At 35.3% G+C, this 20,707-nt stretch overlaps 2 protein-coding genes across 2 annotated transcripts; both read right to left on the reverse strand.

The window, feature by feature from the left end:
- Positions 1-3,010: 3,010 nt before the first annotated feature.
- LOC144422941 (matrix metalloproteinase-16-like) lies at positions 3,011-12,458 on the reverse strand. The gene is made up of 11 exons (XM_078112987.1): positions 10,974-12,458; positions 10,223-10,560; positions 10,039-10,148; positions 9,301-9,587; positions 7,851-8,012; positions 7,334-7,436; positions 6,950-7,057; positions 5,974-6,116; positions 5,350-5,481; positions 4,657-4,776; positions 3,011-4,295 (listed from the first exon to the last, which is right to left on the reverse strand). The coding sequence occupies exons 2-11, from the start codon at positions 10,403-10,405 to the stop codon at positions 4,087-4,089; spliced, it is 1,557 nt and encodes a 518-aa protein (XP_077969113.1). The 5' UTR covers positions 10,406-10,560; positions 10,974-12,458; the 3' UTR covers positions 3,011-4,086.
- A 4-nt stretch (positions 12,459-12,462) lies between these two features.
- Positions 12,463-19,778, reverse strand: LOC120344558 (matrix metalloproteinase-16-like). The gene is made up of 11 exons (XM_078113143.1): positions 19,247-19,778; positions 18,496-18,833; positions 18,312-18,421; positions 17,593-17,861; positions 16,201-16,362; positions 15,684-15,786; positions 15,299-15,406; positions 14,305-14,465; positions 13,703-13,834; positions 13,001-13,120; positions 12,463-12,671 (listed from the first exon to the last, which is right to left on the reverse strand). The coding sequence occupies exons 2-11, from the start codon at positions 18,676-18,678 to the stop codon at positions 12,463-12,465; spliced, it is 1,557 nt and encodes a 518-aa protein (XP_077969269.1). The 5' UTR covers positions 18,679-18,833; positions 19,247-19,778.
- Positions 19,779-20,707: the final 929 nt, after the last annotated feature.

Consider the following 20,707-nt stretch of genomic DNA (forward strand, 5'->3'; position numbering starts at 1 on the left):
CTGTTTAATTTTTTGCAATTTAATTAAATTTTGTGGTAATGGCATTTGTACATCACTACACAACATTGCCCCACTATTTGGAAGGATAGGATAATAATGCTAAGGCATCGTAATGTTTTATATTTTCATCATGTCATCATGTCTCAATCTAGGCATTATTAGAAATATAGAATTCTTTTGGAATCGAAAGTAATTAAATTACTCAATATTTATTCACTTGGCATGTATTTTAATTCAGAATAATCAATTCACATATAGCACCTGATTTTTTAAAGATAATAGTTACTTATTCCTTGTATCAGTATGAAACCATATCACTACTGCACCAACAAAACCTACTACAGTACTACTAGAATGGCAAAACAAACATTGAAGTATCTATTGCAGTAAAAAGTATTCAAAATAGTATGGAGTGTATATTTATCACAACCAATAACTGAAATTTAAATATTTTGCACAGTTCTAAGGCTGTAAAGGTATTCAATCCTTTACAACATCTTATGACTTGAAAAGTAACAGCTACCAAACAAAATACTATTTTAAATTTGTTGTCAAGTAAGTCACTATCAACAATTGAAATATTGACATCCAAAATAAAAGACTGGGACCAGTTAGTCTGTTTTAAAGGGCTCTCTGTTGCCAGGTTGTTGTAGTACTCCACACTCAGAAAAGGTACTGTATGTTCTTATCTTTTCCAGAAAAAATGACTTCAATTAAAAGTCAGTTTTTATTCATTTGTGATCAGACTATAGACTTGTGTAACCTTAATTGTGACCTTAACTGTTGTTGCAAATGACACAAAAACGTCATGTTTCTTCATACTGCAGTACTGCAGCACTGTCATACCGGTACCGGTATGCGTGGAATTGAATAAGCCTAGTTTAGGTTAAAAAAAGCAAATTTTCCAATCCATCAATTAAATTACTGTCAGCAATTTCAATAATCAAATCCACTTGCTTCTATCTAGGCTATTACAGTAACGGTACCGGTATTACAGTATTAGGAACACCAGCAAACCAGTGAAGTACACCTGTACCGTACCGTAGATACAATTTTCCAAGTTCTAAAGATGGATACCGGTACCGGTACCGGTACCGTACATTTCTGCAATTTGGACACCAACAGATTAAATTAAACTCAGAAACTATGGTAGCCTACCGGTACCGGAAAGGTTTTACAGGCTTCTTACCCTTACCGGTATCAGTGCCCTGCTGTCACCGGTGCTGGCAGACTGTACCGTACTGCAGTGGTACCGGTACCCAAGAACCTGCCTGCCTACTGACACCACTACCGGTATGCCGGGAATTTGCAAGGGCTACCGTACCGTGCCTGTACCTTATCACAGTCATACGAGATCCGCATCCTTCAGTTCTTTCAACTTTGCTTAGAATCCAACAAAGTAACCGCTGTATGGCACTATAGAGGTGGTATGGTAAAAGTCACATTGGGGATGTCAAAATAAGGATGGCGAAATACGGTCGATGCGTGTTGAATTAGGGATTGCGACATACGGTCTATGCGTCAAATTAGGGATGGCGAAATACGATCGTCGATGCGTGTTAAAATAGGGATGACTGGATGGCGGAATGCGATTAATGCGTGTCCAATTAGGGAAGGTGAATAGAGTCTATGACTATGATCGGTGATGGCAAAATACGACTATCGATGCGTGTTCAAATATGGACGGCAAAATACGGACAATGCGTGCCAGTTAGGGATGGCGAAATACGATCGATACGTGTCAGTTTATGGATGGGAAAATACGGTCAATGCGTGTCAGTTCAGGGATGGCGGGAAAGAAGAAGGTGCCAGTGTTACACAGCCGTTTATAAAATGTAGCATGCAGTTTGATCTTATAGGGACATTACAGCGATGAAGAGCACCGGCGGTTAAGAACCACTGTGCTACACCACTCGACCGTATTCCGCCATCCCAATTTTGACAGGCATCGGCCGCATTTCGTCATCATAAACTGACTCGTCCATCCTATTCCGAAATCCATATTTTGACAATTATCGAAAGCTTTTCTTGACATCTTCAATAAAACTTTTATCCTACCAATATCTACATACCAATATCCTATCAATACCCCTACATATCTTACTTTACGTTCTTCACATGCTAGCTCAGTTTCTAAATATAAAAGTGGAATCAATGATGCTTATGCTAGAGAAGGTGACAACACATTTGCACCCGTATACTGCACCCTTGGCATTTGTGCATGCATAGATCCAATGGTTCTATGCCAATGGTTCTCAAATTTTTTTTTATCATTTTTTTTTGGTCTGTGCCGAACCCCGTGACATGCTTGAAAACAGTAGTATATACAATAGAAAATAGATAGAGCCGCAACTTTAATGTGAAGAATGCTGTTGTGTTTGTGTGCCTCCCTGACATGAACAACCTTCCTTGACATCCAACCGGTTTCGACTTCCTAGTTTTAAGCTATAAATTGGTCAAAAGTAACGCAAACGGTGGAGTAGCCTATGTTGACTAATGGCAAATCATTCGATTTATCGGTATTCCGGGACTATTCGACACAACCATATATGCAGAAACAAGCAAGGTTGAAGATATATGTGCACCAATTTTTGCACCATTTCATTGCTATATTCGCGTTTAAAAGCAAAACCAGCAATAAACTGTCTCGTACGTTCTCTCATCCAACATCCCAGGGAATTGTTTGTGACGTCACATGTATGCCTACGCTTCGTTAAACAACAGGACAAAATTAGTGAGCACTCGCTATAACTGTTATGTTAGATACGAATTGACCTAAAAAAGGAGTAAACCAAGCGACAAGCTAAAATATCAGATATTCTTCAGAATGTTTTTTAATTTGTGCTCATCTTGTACCGGGTATTGCTACATTTTCATATCTGAAACTCTTACTGGTCCTAAACCGATCCATTCAAACTAGTTATCAGATCCATTGGGGGTCCGCGGACCCTCGTTTAAGAACCTTTGCTCTACACATGCCACACTCGTACCAATAAATTTAGCATCCGTGGACATTTGCACCCATGTATAGGTACATTTACTCACAGGAGCTCATCCCGTTTATTTTAAGTTTTATTCAGGATAGATTCCTGAATATTTTTATGTTTATATACTTTAGTAGACTACTCATCATGAGATATCAATCTGTAGATCAGGGTGGTCCAAGGTTGTCGGCTCCGCAGGCAACAACTTTTATTTTTTCATTGTTCGCGGGCCACAATAGTGCCAAGAATAGATAAACAGTGCAATACAAAACAAACACTTTTATTGTGCAAACACAGACATAGCCATCCCTAGCTAATAGAATCCGCATTCGATTTTTAGTTTTCTATGATGCCTATATTGTTAGCATATATTCCCGACCAAAAAGGTAGAAAGCCAGATAATAATTTAGACTGCCAAGCATATCATCCAATTTCGCTATTTGCCTTGGCTAGCCATAACACTAGTCAATTCAGTGACATTAGTAATGTAACAATATGTCAAAAGATTTTTCTGAATAATTTTAGTACAAAACAACACGAAATGCGATTCATTGTTTACTCTCCGAATGTGACGGGCCACAGATAACCCGCGGGCCTGGGTTTGGACCACCCTGCTGTAGATGATAATTTTTTTACTGTTTTTATTAGCTGTTGAAAATTGACATAAAACAATGTTATCGGAAAATATTCTCCATGATCAGGGGATAGATTCTAGTCTGGTTTTTATTCGTTTTTTTTTTTAATATTTGATCTTTATAAGATATTTTAGTGCTTATAGCGTAAATTTAATCAGTTAGTGTTGATTTTCGCAGAATGTTTTCAATATCTGTTAAAAATCGGCATAAAACATCGTTATCGGGAATTATTTTCTTCGGTACAGTGGGGTAGATTCTGGTTTTATTTTGAAGTCTTTCGATATTTTTTTCTGTTTTAAAACAATTGTGGGAGGGAATGACATATACTATACAGGAGGGTGGATAGTACGTCACAAAAAATAGTTGTTGGTGATATCAGTAAAGTAGACAATAGAACAAAGTTAAGCTGTTAAGGGTGTGTTCTTATATCCCCATCTTCTCTTGTGTATGGCTATTCTCTTGTGTATCTAGTACACTCCCAACGCGCCAAGAAAGTGCGCAGCAATTGAGGGAAGGGCTATGAACATTTCCGTTGAAGGTGGTGATGGTTGTACCAAGACGTTTCCGCAACCTAACCAATCTTGAGCAAAGTTGTCAAATTCATCTATTACTTCGACCTTTAGGTTGTGGAATTTCCAGTACTTGTTGCCTTTGACAAAATAGGTGTGATTTACCCCTGAAAAAGGAAAATAATATATATGTTTATTATGATATTTTATCTTCAGATTAAACAAAATTGGCACAATATAACATGAAATACAAAATTTTAATTCGTTGTCAGATTTTTTTTCTGGATACTCGTATATTATAATTTTAAAACGAAAATAAATGATCAAATAAAACACTAATCATTTTTTCACAGTTAGTTGTTCACTAAATCGACATCGTTATTCATTCAGCATGACTTATATAGTTCATCAAACCCTGAGTGACGTTTGAACTGAGATATTCAATCTTCAGCTTGCAATAGTTAGGTTCAACCCTTCAAGGTATGCTAACACATGGCGTGATATATATATGCATAATTAGACACATACCGCCTTCTTCGGGTCCAACGAAAGCAACATCCAAATCTGCAGGAACCCCTTCCCACACACTTATATTTTTCGGATACCCAGCGGCAACGCGATCGTTCTCTAATCTCCAGTATTTATCGCCTGTATGTAATGAAATTATTAAGTTGACCACGAACAATTCAGGAAATTATGTATATATAATGTTATGTGAAATAATACGCGTATTGAACAATAAAGAAAACACAATTCATTTTGCGAAATGAAACTCTATGTCCTATAATACAGTACAACTGTTACTATCAGGAACTTGTGAAGACAAAATTGAAGCGGGACAGTAACAACGTGGCCACTAACTACGTATGCTTCCCTGCTGTTGTTGTATAACCAAGCATTTTTTAAATAAAGTATTTTTTAATCCCAATATTCAACGATTATTATTTATATATATATTGTAGGGTAATCTAATACCGCAATTACTGGTATTCTTCGGAAAGTAGTGTAAACGAGCTCTTTTGGTTCAATTTTGCAACACCACAAATAATTTCCTACAAATAAAAAAGTCTAATTACTTTTGAATTAAATTTTGACAGAATGAAAAAAACTGAGTTTTAACGCAACGATATTAACAGCATAATATTCTGTCCAATGGCGATCGTCAGTGGAAGAACAATGCATAAAAAAGTGTTTATACGAAGGCAAACAGTATCATCTTACCTTTGAATAAATATGGGTCATGAATTCTGTACCACCATATGGCACCATCGATATCATTTTCGAATACTCCCATCCTTTTCAATCGTCGTGAAAATCGAGGCGCTAGTACATCATATTCGTAATATTTTTTTCCTGAAAAAATATTGATTTTATCAAAGTTAATTTATCCGTTTACTATACAAATATCAAATTGTACATCAGGTACTGGTTTTGCAAACATAATATATGACGTAATTAATAGTATCACGTATTTATGTTTATTATTTCGAACAAATAATTGTCATGTCTGTCGATAAATTCAAGGAAAATACGAGAACTTTTCAAGTAAATCCCAACAATTTATACAAATAACAATTGTGATATCATAACTCATCATTGTATACTGTCCATAATTTATTCACAGAATCTATTGATGACTAATAACAAAATAACTCTGAGAGCTATTACGAAATTGGGCACTTGTAAACTCGTTTTTTGTTGATCATCATGAAATTTTTTCATGCATTCACTCCAAAACAGATTGGTAATTCCAACCCATTTTTTTCCACCCTGAGGTGGTGAGCATGTGATTTGAACGGGAATAATTAGATTCCGCGACAAAAATACGGGTGAGAGTGTACACACCTTTTATGATGACGACTGTGTGATCCGAAGGATTTTCAAACACCGCGTCTACTCCTGATTTTACTGCCGGCCACAAACTGGCGATAGGAACTGGCCCCATAGCTTTCTGTTCGGTTGAAGGATTTCGCCACATATATTTCGAACTATAAAATATGTATCATGGGTATGATGAACACTATGTACATGAGGCTTATCGTTGGTTCAGCGTTTCTTGATTTACTCAATCCGTGTATGACTTTGTCAACAGGAATGGATATTTCGAGTTTGGACCCAACATTCCTTTAAATTAACACACCCGCGGAACCCGTGGCATAATAACACATCAGATCTATAATAATATTTTGTTTTTGTTCCTGCTATATTTCACAAAAAAAAGTTAACAGCGTTCAAAATCCACATCTTTACGAATGAGTGTGCACGCAGCATGGAAATTGACACTCGGCTAAGAGCTCAATGTTGAATGCTGTGAACTCGGAGGCAATTTGTGTATGGAATGTACTTACTTCGCCGATTACAACGGACGAGATGCTAAAAGCTATATTTTGAATAAAATATTTTTTCCTGGATATGATTTTAGGCATTTTTTGTTTTGTTATTGAAATTTCAATTATTGAATTGCCTGTCGACGTATTCGTACTCGCGAGAGCGTATTTCTAAAGTATGAGTGCTTATTAGAATTTTTGCCAACATGAACCGATAAACAAAAACATTTGAGCGCTATACAGTACGATTTTTGGAATAACAAATAAGAAGGGATACAAACGTAGAATATATATGGGAATGCAATCTAATCCATTTTGTATAACCCACCAAATTTCTTATACCTTGGATAACGTAGCTCACCTCAAACATTAACTTGATTAACAAAGATACGGACCGGGGATCTCTAACCTACAAAGTCAAATGTTTCGTATTTTTTTTTTCACATTGAATTTCTGACGCGTGGCTGATTACTCATGAGTTATATTCTTTTTACCTGAAGACGTATAAATCGTTTTCTATAAAAGAGATTGCATCGAATTTCGTGATGTCACAGATGTCAGGTGGCAATGGGGCTGATTGTGTTGATGGTTTTCGTGTGGAGCTGAAATGGAAGCGATTTTCGACGTTTATAATCTTGACTATAAATGCAATTTTGGTGACGTAGTTCCGAAGTACAAGCCATGAATCATAAAAAATCCTAAATACTGTAGACTAGAGTGATTATTCATTTCTGATAAAATTCGGATCATAAAAAAAATGTTACAAATGAATGTTCTATCCTACGTAACTCAGCCAATACCAGTGAAGTAATACAGTGAAGATTTCCAAACGAACAGTTTTTTAAAAAGAAAAAGAAAAATACGTTTTTGGTTTGTACCTTGGAATTCTTTTCGCTCTTTCTGTTGTAATGATAGAAGTCGGGGTTGTAATCACGCTCTCCAACCCTTTTGCTGTTGACGACGGCGAAAGAAAGGGTTTCCCTACAGTGCAAGACGATATTGAGTTACACTTTCACACGCTTTTTTACGGGTCTATAGGTTGAGTTCTTCTGCTTCTTGGGGAATGAATTTATGATAGTGAGAAATGGAGAAATTTATACGACGTGATCTATAAAGAGCTACTATTTTCCAAATGACCGCAATCATCCTGTGGTCCGTTTGACGCATTTTTATTCCATATTTTTCAATCAAAGGTCAGAATATATAACAAGTAATTCTTCACATAAACGTCGAACTGTGACATAATTTTTTATCAAAATTTTAAAATGGTCAAGAAAATGTTGTCCAAAGAAAACAGCGACGAAGATCGAACCCGCGGTTACTGTTTTACAAAGTTCGCCTCTGCATCGCAGAGATAAAGCACTGAAATGAAACATTACTACAGTTTTGATTTACCATAAAGAAACTGAATTCCATTTATATCATCTTGTGGAAGTTGAAAATTAGATGTATTATGGTATTGATATACAGGAGCCATAATTGCATTGATATCGCTTGAATGTCCCAGTCCAAGTGCATGTCCGATTTCATGAACTGCAACCAGGAATAAATCAATACCTGCAAAATGTTTGAATAAATTATCGATGAATGCAGGATTTCTGCCATATCAGATCAACAATATATACATACACCTATATGAAAGAAATATTGAGATTTTATTTGATGGATAATGCGACTGAAAACGCAAAAAGTAATCCTTTTCGAAAAACAGAGGATTTTATAAAAGCTGAACGAAGTAGAATTGATCATAGAATCTTTTAAAATTGGAATCGAAATGAATATGCAAACTTAGTACCCGAACCAAACGAAATGGAAAGGTCAAACTCGACAAGCAAGGGCCACACGCATACCTTCCGGGCAGTCCAAAATAATATGGTAATAATACTGAGTACACCAAAATCAAATAGTTCTATTAAAACAGCAAGTGATTTAAAATAGATATCTCCAATGAACGCTTGGAGGTCCATACGACTTTAAATAAAAATGTAGGCGTCCTCAGCGAAACATGTTCAAGAAGCCCTGCTGTGAATGATACTATGTTACTTCTCTTTGATACCAGAAGATCGAAGTAAATTCCAACATTCTTTTAAAACATGATACTTACATATGAGTATCCAAATCAGCGCGCGTGCACTACACTAAACAAATTTTACTTACAGCATTAGTAAGACCGACTAACTGATAAAAACTTAAATAAAAAAATGGACTTTACAATTTTTATTTTAATATTTATTATCCAAGATTATTATTATTCAAGATACAACCGTTTAAATAGTATATTTTGTTGTCGATGATTTATTTAGGTATGAATCGGGAGATCAAACATAGTTTTTTCTTCCTAGTGCAGACAATTTAAACAAAAATCCTACTCCTGGTATTCAGTATGTTTTATTTAGTTATACAGACAACTTAAAAATCTAACTTGGTTTATAATTAATCAAGTGAATAAAGTGTATGGTCGGTCTGCGAAATAGTTTTACAACTACCGACCGCGGACATGTAAGACGCATTTTATTCCTTGAATAGATAAAACTGTATCACAAACCAACAGATTAACTTTTCGGAACAGCGATCCTGATAAAATCAACTCAGATCAACAAATATTTACCGATCTTGCTGATCTTGCAAAAAGTGAATTTGAGGTTTACAGCAGTACACCTTCCGCTTGCAGGCTCATTTATGCGGATGTTCGTCATTCAATCGAAGGGACGGACGATAGGGTGATTCATAATCAGAATTAATGACGATGAATTCATAAGTAATGACGTACTCATACAGCACATAATAGTTCCGGTACAATGAAAGGGGCAATATAGCGAGTTCCAATCCAAAAATTAAATTTTACCTTCATATGGAGCTTTGGTAATCGTCCAGGGTTCTTCAGAGTCAAAATGGATATCACCTCCTATTCCAGGTCCGGGATAGAAAGCATGTGTTTTGGCTCCGCCCTTTCCATCAAAGTCGAACCTGTCACCATGAGAACCGCTGGCAAACAGGATAACTATGTCTGGATTATCGTCTTTATTGGCTTTTACAAAATTGAGAGGCGAATGTTTTGCCCAAACGTTAAATGCATTGTCGATGGCTTGATGTGTCCCGTCTTTGCCAATCTTTGCCGTGAAATTGTTGATTCTGTAAAAGGGGAGGGAGTTTGTGAACAAAATCAGATTGATCGGACTAAAGTAAACAATCAGGCTTGAGATTCCGGTCTCACGCCCTTAGCTGCAAAATCCAAATCCGGCGGGTAATATTATGAAGCGCGAATAACGATTATCATCAAATTGACCAATATTACTCCGACACGTGATTTCACGGTCCAATTACTCTACCACCGATCCAGTGAAACTTATCCAAATATGTGCATATTAAATTACACGTTTTGTCAAAAAACCTAATCAGCATGATAAGTAGTTACATCACTCATAACACACATTACGTCGAATTGCTATTAACTCGGCCGAGTCAGACCAAAAGCTATAAAAACGAATAATCCGTATAGAATCTCGATCCACTCCTGATTTGAATTTTAACCACGGTACAAAAATAACAGTAGGCCTAACAGTACAAAAATTTGTTTACGTACGAATAAGTTATTCTCAACTTTGTCCATTTTGAAACGACAGTCGTATATCTCTTCCTTCGAACTTTATCGTTCAAAACTGGAGTTGTGTCGGGAATGCTGCGTAGTGGCAACTGTTTAAATAATTCAAAATATATTATATCAGCATAATAAATAGGGGATGGTTACCATTCCATCCGCAACCTACCTGTCTTTTTTGTCGATGATATGACTGTAAAATATCCTTCTTTGTTGAGAGAAAATCTCGTTTTTTGAGCATGCGCAAGCGCATGTCTGTTGATGTTAAAGATTTTCCGAAAATGGTGTGGCAAAGTATTGATATCGCTAAATAAGCCAGTAAACGGGAGATCGGATGTGAAGGTAAATTCATATTGGGGTCTTGATTTACAAGTCCGATCTCTTGTGTGATTGGTCGGTGATATTCAAATATATTTCTCTTACATGAAAACTTCAACAGTCTAAATACCAGCTAACTTCGTATTAGACGTCCTGGTACGATTCCACACTGCAGTCTATAAATTTAACCTGTATATCATGAAGATAGTAGAATATTTTCGTAATTTGATTCGTGAAATACATTGCTTGAACGATATATACATGAGTTCAAAAATCAAAAACTATAATAAAAACGTAAATAGTAATCGGAGCAATTTTATTTTTAATTCAATTTCGTCATTTCAAAATAACTTTCATTGCAAATGCATGCATATAATCTGCAATGGAAGTTATTTTGAAATGACTGAATTGAATTAGAAGCCAAGGTCAAATGCCCCAAGCGATTGCGCTTTGTGTTTGTCACTTTCGAATTTGATCTCCAATCTACACAGCCAGTTTTTTGTTAATTTCGAGGTTCCGTGCTGCTGCCATTACTTAACAACTATTGCTACGAAGTAAAATTCTAAATAAGTATACCAAGTGAAGTGATAGACTTTACTCACTTTAGAGTTTATATATATACACCAAGTCGACCACATTCGTTCGTATTCACTTTTAAAGACTCAATAAAGAAGTCTCTGAGGAAAAACCAGTAAAATGTAAATTTTTTTAGAAGTTTTAAGCGTGGTCTTGTGGTTAATTTCTCATCGGTAATTTCGGAAAAGTGACATTAATTTCCAACCTTGAAATATTCTAATTTTAATGATTGGCTTCTGATATCGCATTTTCTATGAATACCTTAATAATAATAAAATATTACCCCGGAAGGATAAAAATTGAGTGTTTTTCTCGTTATTAACTATCTCGTTTTTTTAGTTTCTGGAACATTATTTTAGTCCTTTCTCAAAGTTAGCAGGTGTCGTGTAACTACGATATTTTCCCGCTGATCAGCCGTCTACCTGCAGGTTGTTTCATTGAATGAAGTATAGTTTCGAAGTATAATTTAGTTGTAGTATGGTTATTGGTTTTATCTGATTTTGTGGCGTTCAAGTTTAAAGTGCTCTTCTTTATAACTGAATTATTACAAATTCAAACATATTCTCGAAAGTATTTTATTTTTAAAGTCGCTTGCTCATTCGGTATAACTGACTTTCCTTTCGTGACGTTCCTTCTTTCGGTACTCTCGAAGTATGTGTACTAAGATGACGGACACCAAACGTAGTATGTGTACCAGCTTAGACCATAATTTTATTCCATTTTTCTTTATTTTAGTTCTATTACGAGTTTGGGCGCTAGCCAAGTGTCTCCCGTAGTATTTGTTACTGAAATTATTGCGTAACCCTAACCTGGTACACATACTAAGTTCTGGTGTCCGCCATTTTGGTTCACATACTTCGGGAATACCCTTTTTTCTATACATCCTAACACAAATATGACGATTGAAGGCAATGGTGTGACTAAAGCTATCCGACCCTTTGAAATGACCATTAAAATGTTAACAGCTATATCAATATAAAACAGAAGAAGCAACAACATTAGATCTTTGCAAATCTCGTGTAGTCGATTTGTCTACCATTTCCAAATGAGGGAACATTTTATTAGCTGTTGAAAATTGACATAAAACAATGTTATCGGAAAATATTCTCTATGATCAGGGGATAGATTCTAGTCTGGTTTTTATCCTTTTTTTTTAATATTTGATATTTATAAGATATTTTAGTGCTTATAGCGTAAATTTAATCAGTTAGTGTTAATTTTCTTAGAATGTTTTCAATATCTGTTAAAAATCGGCATAAAACATCGTTATGGGAATTATTTTCTTCGGTACAGTGGGGTAGATTCTGGTTTTATTTTGAAGTCTTTCGATATTTTTTACTGTTTTAAAACAATTGTTGGAGGGAATGACATATACTATACAGGAGGGTGGATAGTACGTCACAAAGAATGGTTCTTGGTGATATAAGTAAAGTAGACAATGGAACAGAGTTAAGCTGTTAAGGGTGTGTTCTTACATCCCCATCTTCTCTTGTGTATGGCTATTCTCTTGTGTATCTAGTACACTCCCAACGCGCCAAGAAAGTGCATTGCAATTGAGGGAAGGGCTATAGACATTTCCGTTGAAGGTGGTGATGGTTGTACCAAGACGTTTCCGCAACCTAACCAATCATGAGCAAAGTTGTCAAATTCATCTATTACTTTGACCTTTAGGTTGTGGAATTTCCAGTACTTGTTGCCTTTGACAAAATAGGTGTGATTTACCCCTGAAAAAGGAAAATAATATATATGTTTATTATGATATTTTATCCTCAGATTAAACAAAATTGGCACAATATAACATGAAATACAAAATTTTAATTCGTTGTCAGATTTTTTTTCTGGATACTCGTATATTATAATTTTAAAACGAAAATAAATGAACAAATAAAACACTAATCGTTTTTTCACAGTTAGTTGTTCACTAAATCGACATCGTTATTCATTCAGCATGACTTATATAGTTCATCAATCTTCAGCTTGCAATAGTTAGGTTCAACCCTTCAAGGTATGCTAACACATGGCGTGATATATATATGCATATTTAGACACATACCGCCTTCTTCGGGTCCAACGAAAGCAGCATCCAAATCTGCAGGAACCCCTTCCCACACACTTATATTTTTCGGATACCCAGCGGCAACGCGATCGTTCTCTAATCTCCAGTATTTATCGCCTGTATGTAATGAAATTATTAAGTTGACCACGAACAATTCAGGAAATTATGTATATATAATGTTATGTGAAATAATACGCGTATTAAACAATAAAGAAAACACAATTCATTTTGCGAAATGAAACTCTATGTCCTATAATACAGTACAACTGTTACTATCAGGAACTTGTGAAGACAAAATTGAACCGGACGGTAACAATGTGGCCACTAACTACGTATGCTTCCCTGCTGTTGTTGTATAACCAAGCATTTTTTAAATGAAGTATTTTTTAATCCCAATATTCAACGATTATTATTTATATATATATTGTAGGGTAATCTAATACCGCAATTAGTGGTATTCTTCGGAAAGTAGTGTAAACGAGCTCTTTTGGTTCAATTTTGCAACACCACAAATAATTTCCTACAAATAAAAAAGTCTGAAAAAGTCTAATTACTTTTGAACTAAATTTTGACAGAATGAAAAAAACTGAGTTTTAACGCAACGATATTAACAGCATAATATTCTGTCCAATGGCGATCGTCAGTGGAAGAACAATGCATAAAAAAGTGTTTATACGAAGGCGAACAGTATCATCTTACCTTTGAATAAATATGGGTCATGAATTCTGTACCACCATATGGCAGCATCGATATCATTTTCGAATACTCCCATCCTTTTCAATCGTCGTGAAAATCGAGGCGCTAGTACATCATATTCGTAATATTTTTTTCCTGAAAAAATATTGATTTTATCAAAGTTAATTTATCCGTTTACTATACAAATATCAAATTGTACATCAGGTACTGGTTTTGCAAACATAATATATGACGTAATTAATAGTATCACGTATTTATGTTTATTATTTCGAACAAATAATTGTCATGTCTGTCGATAAATTCAAGGAAAATACTTTTCAAGTAAATCCCAACAATTTATACAAATAACAGTTGTGATATCATAACTCATCATTGTATACTGTCCATAATTTATTCACAGAATCTATTGATGACTAATAACAAAATAACTCTGGGAGCTATTACGAAATTGGGCACTTGTAAACTCGTTTTTTGTTGATCATCATATGAAGTTTTTTCATGCATTCACTCCAAAACAGATTGGTAATTCCAACCCATTTTTTTCCACCCTGAGGTGGTGAGCATGTGATTTGAACGGGAATAATTAGATTCCGCGACAAAAATACGGGTGAGAGTGTACACACCTTTTATGATGACGACTGTGTGATCCGAAGGATTTTCAAACACCGCGTCTACTCCTGATTTTACTGCCGGCCACAAACTGGCGATAGGAACTGGCCCCATAGCTTTCTGTTCGGTTGAAGGCTTTCGCCACATATATTTCGAACTATAAAATATGTATCATGGGTATGATAAACACTATGTACATGAGGCTTATCGTTGGTTCAGCGTTTCTTGATTTACTGAATCCGTGTATGACTTTGTCAACAGGAATGGATATTTCGAGTTTGGACCCAACATTCCTTTAAATTAACACACCCGCGGAACCCGTGGCATAATAACACATCAGATCTATAATAATATTTTGTTTTTTTTCCTGCTATATTTCACAAAAAAAAGTTAACAGCGTTCAAAATCCACATCTTTACGAATGAGTGTGCACGCAGCATGGAAATTGACACTCGGCTAAGAGCTCAATGTTGAATGCTGTGAACTCGGAGGCAATTTGTGTATGGAATGTACTTACTTCGCCGATTACAACGGACGAGATGCTAAAAGCTATATTTTGAATAAAATATTTTTTCCTGGATATGATTTTAGGCATTTTTTGTTTTGTTATTGAAATTTCAATTATTGAATTGCCTGTCGACGTATTCGTACTCGCGAGAGCGTATTTCTAAAGTATGAGTGCTTATTAGAATTTTTGCCAACATGAACCGATAAACAAAAACATTTGAGCGCTATACAGTACGATTTTTGGAATAACAAATAAGAAGGGATACAAACGTAGAATATATATGGGACTGCAATCTAATCCATTTGGTATAACCCACCAAATTTCTTATACCTTGGATAACGTAGCTCACCTCAAACATTAACTTGATTAACAAAGATACGGGCCGGGGATCTCTAACCTACAAAGTCAAATGTTTCGTATTTTTTTCTTCACATCGAATTTCTGACGCGTGGCTGATTACTCATGATTTATATTCTTTTTACCTGAAGACGTATAAATCGTTTTCTATAAAAGAGATTGCATCGAATTTCGTGATGTCACAGATGTCAGGTGGCAATGGGGCTGATTGTTTTGATGGTTTTCGTGTGGAGCTGAAATGGAAGCGATTTTCGACGTTTATAATCTTGACTATAAATGCAATTTTGGTGACGTAGTTCCGAAGTACATGCCATGAATCATAAAAAATCCTAAATACTGTAGACTAGAGTGATTATTCATTTCTGATAAAATTCGGATCATAAAAAAAAATGTTACAAATGAATGTTCTATCCTACGTAACTCAGCCAATACCAGTGAAGTAATACAGTGAAGATTTCCAAACGAACAGTTTTTTAAAAAGCAAAAGAAAAATACGTTTTTGGTTTGTACCTTGGAATTCTTTTCGCTCTTTCTGTTGTAATGATAGAAGTCGGGGTTGTAATCACGCTCTCCAACCCTTTTGCTGTTGACGACGGCGAAAGAGAGGGTTTCCCTACAGTGCAAGACGATATTGAGTTACACTTTCACACGCTTTTTTACGGGTCTATAGGTTGAGTTCTTCTGCTTCTTGGGGAATGAATTTATGATAGTGAGAAATGGAGAAATTTATACGACGTGATCTATAAAGAGCTACTAATTTCCAAATGACCGCAATCATCCTGTGGTCCGTTTGACGCATTTTTATTCCATATTTTTCAATCAAAGGTCGGAATATATAACAAGTAATTCTTCACATAAACGTCGAACTGTGACATAATTTTTTATCAAAATTTTAAAATGGTCAAGAAAATGTTGTCCAAAGAAAACAGCGACGAAGATCGAACCCGCGGTTACTGTTTTACAAATTTCGCCTCTGCATCGCAGAGATAAAGCACTGAAATGAAACATTACTACAGTTTTGATTTACCATAAAGAAACTGAATTCCATTTATATCATCTTGTGGAAGTTGAAAATTAGATGTATCATGGTATTGATATACAAGAAACATAATTGCATTGATATCGCTTGAATGTCCCAGTCCAAGTGCATGTCCGATTTCATGAACTGCAACCAGGAATAAATCAATACCTGCAAAATGTTTGAATAAATTATCGATGAATGCAGGATTTCTGCCATATCAGATCAACAATATATACATACACCTATATGAAAGAAATATTGAGATTTTATTTGCTGGATAATGCGACTGAAAACGCAAAATGTAATCCTTTTCGAAAAACAGAGGATTTTATAAAAGCTGAACGAAGTAGAATTGATCATAGAATCTTTTAAAATTGGAATCGAAATGAATATGCAAACTTAGTACCCGAACCAAACGAAATGGAAAGGTCAAACTCGACAAGCAAGGGCCACACGCATACCTTCCGGGCAGTCCAAAATAATATGGTAATAATACTGAGTACACCAAAATCAAATAGTTCTATTAAAACAGCAAGTGATTTAAAATGGATATCTCCAATGAACGCTTGGAGGTCCATACGACTTTAAATAAAAATGTAGGCATCCTCAGCAAAACATGTTCAAGAAGCCCTGCTGTGAATGATACTATGTTACTTCTCTTTGATACCAGAAGATCGAAGTAAATTCAAACATCCTTTTAAAACATGATACTTACATATGAGTATCCAAATCAGCGCGCGTGCACTACACTAAACAAATTTTACTTACAGCATTAGTAAGACCGACTAACTGATAAAAACTTAAATAAAAAAATGGACTTTACAATTTTTATTTTAATATTTATTATCCAAGATTATTATTATTCAAGATACAACCGTTTAAATAGTATATTTTGTTGTCGATGATTTATTTAGGTATGAATCGGGAGATCAAAAATAGTTTTTTCTTCCTAGTGCATACAATTTAAACAAAAATCCTACTCCTGGTATCCAGTATGTTTTATTTAGTTATACAGACAACTTAAAAATCTAACTTGGTTTATAATTAATCAAGTGATTAAAGTGTATGGTCGGTCTGCGAAATAGTTTTACAACTACCGACCGCGGACATGTAAGACGCATTTTATTCCTTGAATAGATAAAACTGTATCACAATATTTACCGATCTTGCTGATCTTGCAAAAAGTGAATTTGAGGTTTACAGCAGTACACCTTCCGCTTGCAGGCTCATTTATGCGGATGTTCGTCATTCAATCGAAGGGACGGACGATAGGGTGATTCATAATCAGAATTAATGACGATGAATTCATAAGTAATGACGTACTCATACAGCACATAATAGTTCCGGTACAATGAAAGGGGCAATATAGCGAGTTCCAATCCAAAAATTAAATTTTACCTTCATATGGAGCTTTGTTAATCGTCCAGGGTTCTTCAGAGTCAAAATGGATATCACCTCCTATTCCAGGTCCGGGATAGAAAGTATGTGTTTTGGCTCCGCCCCGGTCACCATGAGAACCGCTGGCAAACAGGATAACTATGTCTGGATTATCGTCTTTATTGGCTTTTACAAAATTGAGAGGCGAATGTTTTGCCCAAACGTTAAATGCATTGTCGATGGCTTGATGTGTCCCGTCTTTGCCAATCTTTTCCGTGAAATTGTTGATTCTGTAAAAGGAGAGGGAGTTTGTGAACAAAATCAGATTGATCGGACTAAAGTAAACAATCAGGCTTGAGATTCCGGTCTCACGCCCTTAGCTGCAAAATCCAAATCCGGCGGGTAATATTATGAAGCGCGAATAACGATTATCATCAAATTGACCAATATTACTCCGACACGTGATTTCACGGTCCAATTACTCTACCACCGATCCAGTGAAACTTATCCAAATATGTGCATATTAAATTACACCTTTTTTCATAAAACCTAATCAGCATGATAAGTAGTTACATCACTCATAACACACATTACGTCGAATTGCTATTAACTCGGCCGAGTCAGACCAAAAGCTATAAAAACGAATAATCCGTATAGAATCTCGATCCACTCCTGATTTGAATTTTAACCACGGTACAAAAATAACAGTAGGCCAATAGTACAAAAATTTGTTTACGTACGAATACGTTATTCTCAACTTTGTCCATTTTGAACCGACAGTCGTATATCTCTTCCTTCGAACTTTATCGTTCAATACTGGAGTTGTGTCGGGAATGCTGCGTAGTGGCAACTGTTTAAATAATTCAAAATATATTATATCAGCATAATAAATAGGGGATGGTTACCATTCCATCCGCAACCTACCTGTCTTTTTTGTCGATGATATGACTGTAAAATATCCTTCTTTGTTGAGAGAAAATCTCGTTTTTTGAGCATGCGCAAGCGCATGTCTGTTGATGTCAAAGATTTTCCGAAAATGGTGTGGCAAAGTATTGATATTGCTAAATAAGCCAGTAAACGGGAGATCGGATGTGAAGGTAAATTCATATTGGGGTCTTGATTTACAAGTCCGATCTCTTGTGTGATTGGTCGGTGATATTCAAATATATTTCTCTTACATGAAAACTTCAACAGTCTAAATACCAGCTAACTTCGTATTAGACGTCCTGGTACGATTCCACACTGCAGTCTATAAATTTAACCTGTATATCAAGAAGATAGTAGAATATTTTCGTAATCTAATTCGTGAAATGCATTGCTTGAACGATAAATACATGAGTTCAAAAATCAAAAACTATAATAAAAACGTAAATAGTAATCGGAGCAATTTTATTTTTAATTCAATTTAGTCATTTCAAAATAACTTTCATTGCAAATGCATGCATATAATCTGCAATGGAAGTTATTTTGAAATGACTGAATTGAATTAGAAGCCAAGGTCAAATGCCCCAAGCGATTGCGCTTTGTGTTTGTCACTTTCGAATTTGATCTCCAATCTGCACAGCCAGTTTTTTGTTAATTTCGAGGTTCCGTGCTGCTGCCATTACTTAACAACTATTGCTACGAAGTAAAATTCTAAATAAGTATACCAAGTGAAGTTAAAGACTTTACTCACTTTAGAGTTTATATATATACACCAAGTCGACCACATTCGTTCGTATTTCACTTTTAAAGACTCAATAAAGAAGTCTCTGAGAAAATTCCAGTAAAATGTAAAAATTTTTGATCAGCCGTCTACCTGCAGGTTGTTTCATTGAATGAAGTATAGTTTTAAAGTATAATTTAGTTGTAGTATGGTTATTGGTTTTATCTGATTTTGTGGCGTTCAAGTTTAAAGTGCTATACTTTATAACTGAATTAGTACAAATTCAAACATATCCTCAAAAGTATTTTATTTTTAAAGTCGCTTGCTCATTCGGTATAACTGACTTTGCTATTTCAATATTATGGTCTCAAAGGTTCGGGTGTTGTAGACAGTAAAGATTGATTCACAATACCAAACTATTTTTTGTTGACGAGGAAATTGCATCCCCACCTTTTTCGATCTGAAATAGATACATAAACTAGTCTGATAAGTATACGGTTTTCTGACATTATCACCTCGCAACTTTTATTTTTTGACTGAATGCAATCTTTTGCATTACGTTATATAAAGCTTCTCTCGAAATTTGAATACAACATTCGTGACGTTCCTTCTTTCGGTACTCTCGAAGTATGTGTACCAAGATGGCGGACACCAAACGTAGTATGTGTACCAGCTTAGACCATAATTTTATTCCATTTTTCTTTATTTTAGTTCTATTACGAGTTCGGGCGCTAGCCGAGTGTCTCCCGTAGTATTTGTTCCTGAAATTATTGCGTAACCCTAACCTGGTACACATACTAAGTTCTGGTGTCCGCCATTTTGGTTCTCATGCTTTGGGAGTACTCGTTTTTCTATACATCCTAACACAAATGTGACGATTGAAGGCAATGGTGTGACTAATGCTATCCGACCTTTTAAAATGACCATTAAAATGTTAACAGATATATCAATATAAAACAGAAGAAGCAACAACATTAGATATTTGCAAATCTCGTGTAGTCGATTTGTCTACCATTTCCAAATGAGGGAACATTTGGCAGGTCTTTCTCAAAGCAGCGAAAAGGGAGGTTTTATCAAAAATCGATGTTGTAAGATTATTAATTTATGTTAGCACAATTAGAATATTAGTTGAAGTTCGATTCGATATATATGATTATAATTACAACATATATAAGTGAAAATATATACATCAAAGTCCACAAGGCATTTTCAATAAACAATGAATAGAGACTTGAATACGCCGAAGTTTGGTTTCCGATGATGTCGTAGTCAAATTGCCAGCTATTGGCAGTCTTTTATAAAGGACTGGAAGTTTTATATAAAAATTGTTAATCGTATCCATGAATCATAGCTATTGAAAACCGTTTGACACGATGAAGTAGTATCGGTACGACCAAGGAAACAATTGTTTGAGTAGCAAATACAACTACATTGTTGACGTTATCGGTAAAAAGTTGGCATCAACTATTCTTGTTGAGGGTGTAAATTTTC

The sequence above is a fragment of the Styela clava genome, chromosome 5 (assembly GCF_964204865.1).
Source record: "Styela clava chromosome 5, kaStyClav1.hap1.2, whole genome shotgun sequence".
Taxonomy (NCBI): domain Eukaryota; kingdom Metazoa; phylum Chordata; class Ascidiacea; order Stolidobranchia; family Styelidae; genus Styela; species Styela clava.